Source organism: Ceratina calcarata, unplaced genomic scaffold (assembly GCF_001652005.2).
Source record: "Ceratina calcarata isolate Rehan_Ccalc_2016 unplaced genomic scaffold, ASM165200v1 scaffold350.2, whole genome shotgun sequence".
Classification (NCBI taxonomy): domain Eukaryota; kingdom Metazoa; phylum Arthropoda; class Insecta; order Hymenoptera; family Apidae; genus Ceratina; species Ceratina calcarata.
The window spans coordinates 706,263-714,171 of NW_017157935.1; the positions used below are offsets into that span (position 1 = coordinate 706,263).

The 7,909-nt window shown below is 38.5% G+C and overlaps 1 protein-coding gene across 1 annotated transcript in view; it reads right to left on the bottom strand.

The window, feature by feature from the left end:
* Nucleotides 1-7,909, bottom strand: part of LOC108625291 (ras-responsive element-binding protein 1) — a 49,267-nt gene extending 41,358 nt beyond the window's left edge. Inside the window, exon 1 of the mRNA XM_026813824.1 lies at nucleotides 7,818-7,909. Within this exon, the coding sequence (XP_026669625.1) occupies nucleotides 7,818-7,821 (4 nt within the window). The 5' untranslated portion in view covers nucleotides 7,822-7,909. The remainder of the gene's footprint in view (nucleotides 1-7,817) is intronic.

Genomic DNA, 7,909 nt, shown 5'->3' on the forward strand with positions numbered 1-7,909 from the left:
TTTCTAAGGTATATAAACTTTTGGGATTAACTGTATAGCTAATACATCCTTAAAGCTGAACGTTTCACAGTTTTTTCTCGACTTAACGAAACACTTGACCCTTTTGGAGAAATCGGAAATCTCGTGGGAGCTTGAAATAACATACAGAATAACAGAAAAGCGTCCACCTTCAAACAAATTGAGTGTAAAAATATTAAATCGCGTTTTAAGAAGAATAGAAGTTGCAAGAGGACTATAACTGTGCAATGTAAATCAGCTGAGTACAAATTCTCTTGAACTAAGCGCTCGCTTTGTGAGGTATCATCAACCTGATCCCACATTCTGAGAAATGAAACCATCTTTATGGCCTGGACCAACCGATTACGGAGAAATGTAGTCGCGTTAATCTTTCAAGATTCGCGATGAGACAAATAGGATTAGACGTTATCTGGCAGCGTTAGGAAGAAACGCAGATGAGACAATAAGACGCTGTTGCGCTCGAGGTACTCAAGTTATTCATCACCCAAGTTTTGTAGCTAATGAGCAAAACGCGCAGCGAAATAAAGGAAAACTCGGAAAACTCAGTGTCTGAGAGTGATTCATTCGTCAGGAGGAAAGAACGAATTTCATTCGAGCAAGTACAAATATTTTCCCGTTTCTGGTCCGCGTGCTCGCAAATATTCGAAATCGGCGCAAAGGCGTTGCCTCTCGACGAGGTTTAGTCGCCGGAAGATCGACTCGAAACCGTGTTACGGAATTTGAAACGAACGAACAGATAAATCAATGCGATTCCTGTTTCCTTTCTCTGATCCGAAACAGAAAAGCGTTGGAAACGAAATCGACTTCGCGAATTGGACATAAATTCCTTTCGGATGTGTAGGCATTTTTTGCCGAACGCTGCAACGCGGAACTCGTTCCCTTTCGATCATTTCCACTCTCCTACGAAAACGAAACTCTTTTCGGTGCTCGTGATACGTTTCCTCTTATCGCGCGATGATCGAACGCGTAACAAGCTCTCGCTGATTCGAATTCTCACCTGACACGTAACGCTCGCTTCCTCGTCTCTCGAGAATTTCCTGGTTCCTCTCTCAATGAAATTTGAGAATTCCTAGTCTCTGCATTGCAAGTGCCAGAAGTATAAAAAATTGTATACTGCTTCCAAGAGAAATGATCGATTCTTTTAAAATTTGCAATAATTAATAGATATCCTCCACGTTATTTTAGAATCTTAGAACTTAGAAATTTTTTAATGTTTCCACACAGATCGATAGGTCCACAGACACCAATATTGCTAATATGTATATTAAACTGTGCCAATTGGTCACATTATACATAATTCTCAAGAATAATAGTCGCCGCGTATTCGCCTACGCGTTTTGCTATAAACACACGTAAACAAGAGGCGTGTTAACAGCACGTTGTCCGTATCTCGGCTGGCTGGCCGCCGGTTTCTCCCGCGCTAATTAGCAAAAGTTCGCCGTGCAATAAACGCGTCTAGTTTTACGTAACCCAGCTGGACAAACGCGGCGAAGCCGACGCTGCCGTTCCGAGCTGATTGCAAGCGTGACCGAGCGTCCATACAATATAGTATACGTCCACGGAAATAAAATCGCCGTAGTTACTCGCCACCAGAAAGAGAGAGCAGGCTATCACTCTATCTGTCTGCCTTCTCAAAATTGATTACTTTCATCAGTTTCGGTTTTTCAAAATTATTAATAATATCATGTGAATAATATTTTTAATACGAAGATGTATAATACCGAAATAGTATGCTATTTAAAAATATGAAGAATAATTTTGAAATAGAGTAATAGACAGCCAATGAATTAAATTCTATTATTTTAGGTACTGAATTTAAAAATGTAAATCATTATCTTTGGTATGATTAATCAAATCAAGAATGGTGAGCGAAATGATCGTTTAGGCTACTATAATTTGTAGTGAATCATAAATTACGTCCTTGCCCAGCCTCTCTCTTCCTGAATGGGTGCGCGTTGCCATGGACTCTGATTTTATTCCGGAGGAGCCTCGCCTCTCCGTTCACTGACCATTTATGCTCGACTTATTTTAGTGGAAACGCGGAGAACGCTAATCACGATCCCGGCGCGAACCTCGGGAAGACCTCGGGCGAATCTCCTATCCCGTGGATGCTCGCGGCCGCGATTTCGAAAGGTCGCTTTCGAAAACCGAGTGATTCGAAACCGGCAGACAATTTTCTGCATTTCCCGTGCAGAACGAATTTATTAAGCGACGGGCCACGCGTAACGCAACCAGTTCGGTAAACAACTCCGGTGTTCGATTGAACGCCGCATCAGTGAAATGATTATTGCGTTTACGAAACTCAATTCTCGTTAACCACTTTCCTCATCATCCGTTTCGAAAGCCCTGATTTAAATCGACCGATTTTTCTAAAACACATTAGATCATTTTCATCCGTGATCTATTTTTAATTAATGTCGTTCAGCATTTTCGTTGGACGATAAGACTTGAGAATCATAAATCTCATTTATGTCATGAACTCATTATGAATGATCACACAGACAATTCTGAGAGAAAATCAACGACACCCGGTATTTTTTATAATGAAACCGGAACTGCAGATGCTACGAATTGAAATATCAAATCTGTGACTAAATGTAAGATTTTTCAGAACGCTATCTCTACGATTAATGCGAGATCCAAAGACGCAAGATTCCATGCAACGAAAAGACAAGGAGAAGGATCAAAGGATAAACTGCAGAAGAGTAAGATGAAGAAGCGGAGAAGAAAAAATCGTTCGACGGGCGGATAGTTAAAACGAGCAGCTCGGACAATGATAATTAAAAGTAATTAAGAACCATGAAATGAACTTCGCAACCATGCTATTGCGGAAAGAAAGATGGTTACGCGGCAATCGGGGTACGATCTCTCTCTCCATGCTCTGTGTTTCCCTCTTGGCCGAGGAGATGCGCGCGCGTGATGCTTTTATCGGAAGCATTTCGGAAGCAGGATAACTAATCCAGCCTCGTTCAATAATTCATGTCGCTCGTTAAAGAATAAAATTATCGTTACCAAACGACAGAAGATTTTTCAATTTGCACTCTTTGATGGATGAACTATTATGTGCAATAATAATTGCGTAACTTATCTAACTATACATATAAAAGTACAATCATTTTAATACCAATGTGTTTCGAGTATCAACAGCAAAATGCATATACAAATTTATAAATAATGTTCAAAGGGGTAAAGGAAATTCTCATTATATTAAATCTGTTGTAATAAATGCATCAAAGACTGCAATTATTTTTATACCAACATGTTCACGTATTGTTTAAGCTTCGTAACGGATGTATATTTGGGGGATTAAAAATCATGCAGAATATTTACCTACTTCCTATTGCGATTTTAATGATGAACCGATTTAATAAACTATCTTTTCCTGTTGGAATGCTCAGATGTGAGCGGATAGAAGCATAAAATAAACTAAAATGAGCAGCCACGGTATCAAGTACGCGATCTCCACTTCCCCGTTTTTCGCACTCGAGTTCGCACTTTCACCGATTTCATCTTGGCGAGCTTTGCATCGCGCACATTCCCGATAACAGATCTCCCATAATCCATCCGAGGGTTGTATTTTACTGAACTTCAAGGGAAATCAAAGTAGAAACTAGCGTTGCTTCAAATAATTATACAGATACCTCGTAATTAAAAAAACGAAACCAATATTAATTAATGATAAGTCTAATCTATGATTAAATTATAATGCTCCTAATGTAGATTTTTATATTTTGTACTTCGTTAGTGCTGAAAAATTTCTAATTCTATACATAGATGAAATAAATTATAAGAACACAAATCTTTTATTCAGTCACAGAAATCTGTTGTCTAATTATGAAAAACAGTTTGTCTAAATTCATTGTTCCTAAACTGAAGACATTATTTTTTAATTAAATCCATTGGGCAAATACACAAGCAATTTCAGTTGGGATAATGCGCAGCGCTGTTCGGCTAAAAATAGTTTAGATATACGATCTCGCAGATATTCTTTTCGCGTATCTGACACATATCAGACTCGCGAAACTTTCTGATTCAGCGGAACCGTCGGGTGGATCCGATGGAAAACGCGATAATGCTGGAAAGCGTACGGAAAATCGCGTTCTAAGTATACTATAAGGAAGCGATATTTCTTTTTCCAGCCGTTTAATGGAAACTGGAGATATTTACGTAATGATCGCTAGATAGAATAGGCTATTCACGCTCGTTCGCGATGAGCATCGCCACGCGGACCTTGCTAGTGAAACCCTCGGATTCAGAAGAAAGGAAAGTTCCACTTTCCAGATGCAGACACAACAAATATTGCATAAACATTGCTTGCACCGTCGAAGATGACTCATATTCCCATTTAGTGAAGTCAAACAAATAGACCACCTCTTTCAGTTCTCTTCTTAGATTTATGTAGAAATAATTGCAAAATTGGAGAGCAATTATTAAAGATTGGAATCATTTCTGCACCAATCAAAAATCAATATAAATTCTTCTACTTATATTCTATTAATATAAGTTCTATCGAGAGACAAATGAGTTAATATGTTGCATAAAAAGTTTTGATAACGATTCTTTCCTTTGGAAGATGTTTAAAGGGAGGCTTAAGGTGCGTTCTGAATACGAACGTTTCTGTGACTGGTCACGTATAAATGCGGATACAGCCCGTACATATCTTAAACGGGGATCAAGGCATTTTCACGGTGTCATCAACGAGAGATATCCCATGACATGACGTCTCTCTTTATAACAGTCGAACGCCGGTTTCCACGTTGAAAACTGGAAGTCCGAGCGAGCGATCCGGAGACAAAAGAAATGGTCGCATACCATATAACGTTCAGCCAGGCTAAGCTTTATGAAATTTATGGCGTTGGGTGTATGTAGCAAGACTCGTTTAATAGCTCTAGTTTTCCTCCAAGATGAGACCCCGTCCCGTGGTCGCGTGTAACCCCGGCCCTCTGCACTATTTCGAAACCACTTGACCGCTTTCGACAACTCTGATGCTGGTTTCCGTTTTTTGTTCTAAATCTTTAGAAAGCATGTAACAAACCATTGAACCAAAACAATCCGAAGATATTTCACATTCATACACAAGAACTGTGACATTAATTAAAAATAAAAATGTCAAGAAAGAAGGTAACAATTTGTATGCAAATTTAGTTGTATAATTGCGAAGTCTAACGATAATGCTTTAACAGTAAATGCTAAAGGAACGCGTTCGACGAGCTGGATCTTAAAATAGCGTTGTTTCGAAGGCAGATGTATCGCGAGCATCCTGTGTGTACACATACTTTTAACGCGTCTAATAACATATACATGTAAGCAGGATGTAAAGTGGATAAAGTAGGCAGTCGGTGGGTGCTGATAGTGTAACGTTACAGAGATTACACGTGCCACAATACGATCTCTGATCCCGAATTTCTTCTCCTGTGTCATCGTTACCACCCTATCGCAAATTATCTTGCCCAACGTGTTTGTACAAACGTCACTGGATACCTTCTACACAACAGTAACTTGCACTTTCTCAGATTTATAATTCTGACATGTACAAATCTTAATTGAAAATAAATAGGAATGTAGTGCAGTCGTTTTTTATTAATCAGCTTTTCAATTAAAATGTACTAATTAATTTCTATGATGCATGCAATTTCAAATAATTAGGCCAGTTGGTTTTTATTGTCATCTGGCAGCAATTTGATTCAATGAAATCATCGCTCTCGATGACATCTTACGCGCGAATGAAAGATCGCGCGATAGGGCGAACAATCGCGAGATGAGACAGCGTATCCTTGTTCCATCTCGTAGAACACGTCTATGCATGTATGTACGTATGTATGTATATCGTTTCGACGTTTTATCATTTAATAACACGAAAGGTACGAGGTGTACACATCATCTCCGGTGCGCACACAGTGTCTCGTTGCCACGTGCTGAAATCACTCGGTTGTTGATTACACTGCAACTGTATATCTGTATCCGATTCTTCTTGCGTTTCGCCTTCTGTTCTTCTCTGTCGCGTCTCGTTTTTCCCCTGACCTCGACCACTAATGACTCAACGGACGAACTAGGATTTTAAATAACCGTTCGCGTTTTCTATCCTTAATAACGCTTTTTAAATCGCAATTTCATTCCATCATAAGAAACATTTAGAAAAATCTCGTTTAAAAAGAACCTGTCGTAAATTACTAAGTCGATAATGGTTACTCTAACGACAGATGAGGAAAAAAATGTTCGCCAAACATTGTTCGGGATCGTTTGGGTAAATTGCAGTTGGGGAAAAGGAAAGAGGATACAGGATCCGGGGGCATGAGTCACTGGGGCCTGTTCTGCAAAGGTAAACGCGTGCTTTTATATGAGTACGGTCCGGAAACCATATGATTCATCGACTCCGCGTTGACAATAGTGATCTTAAATCTGCTTTTGCTTACGGCCCTTTGACCGCCTAGTTTTCGAGCTCATTTTTAACAAGCTACGCTTCTATTGTGTAAAAACGTCCCGTTACGGGATACCGCTATTCGCGAAAATCGAAGAAATGGGAAGAAATAGGGTTTCTACCTAATTCAAGCACACATTGAGAACCTAATAACCGAAATGGGTCGAGAAAATATCGGGATAGAACAGATTCTCGAAGACATCCGGGATTTCCGCAAATATGTATAATCTCAAGCCTGATGTAAATACAAACTACCAATTATGTAGTTCAAATTCGAATTTGCACTGTGATATTCACGTGAGACTCGAGCCTAATTCATAGATAGTGATATACATGCGTGTGCATATGTATATTTTTGTATGTTGGCCCAACTATTGTGACGAGACTATACGGAGATACACGTTTAAACATTACCAGTGAGGCACGAAAAACAATAAACAAGATTTGTATACATCGTTACCAACAATATGTTAGTTAAATTTTATTTCCGCGCCTCTTATGATTATTTATTCTCAATTTCCTTCTCTGTCTCTCTCTTTGCTGCACTAAACTGTCTCAAATTGCACTGAATTTGTAAAAAAAAATTTCAATCTCAGAATATTATGTCATGAAACGGATGATGCAACGCATATTCCGAAGTATAACCACAATCAGATTAAAGTAGTATAATAATAATCTGAAATGATTACGTTGATGAAATTATATAGTGATTCGACTTGCTGGTGTATCAAACTCGTGGCAAGATTATGGATCTGTAATCTTTCTTACACGGACGGTTATCAGTATCATCTACGAGTATCTACGCAAACGCTAAACAAAAATGGGCGTAGTATAAACAGAAGGCTAGTTCGATATTTCGAATTTTTCCTTCAGCGAACCGCGTGTAAATAGCATCGATAAAAAGATCTCTCCTTGAACATTTTCAACACGTGACTCAATAGAGCGTGACACTGTGCTGTTGTCTGGACTCGTTCAATGTTCAAATTATTTGGCGATACATTTTATAACGATTTCCTCACATCAAGTATTATAATTAACTAGAGTTCTATTTATATTTTCATTCTTATCACGATAACTTCGTTTAAATTTAGATTATTATTATTTCTCCTCTATCCTTTAAAAAATGCAACTTCTGTACAATTGTATTTTAATTCTGACTTGAGCTGATATTATAAATAAATTATATAAAAATTCTACAGCTAATACGATTTGTATAAATAATGATAAAAGGGTAAAATTAAAAATAACCTTATATTCAAACGCCTACTACTAAATGAAACAAACATTAACAGATCTTCTCGCAGAGCTTAAATTAATATTAACGTCGCATCGTTTAAAGTTTAAAGAATTTGGAGCGAGGCAAAATCGAAATTTGACTCACCCATGTTGCCCGTCAAGATCTGAAAGCGTCCCAGGAAGATAACCTTTCCAAGGCGACAGGCCGGAATCTGCGATGCTGCATATGCCCGATGT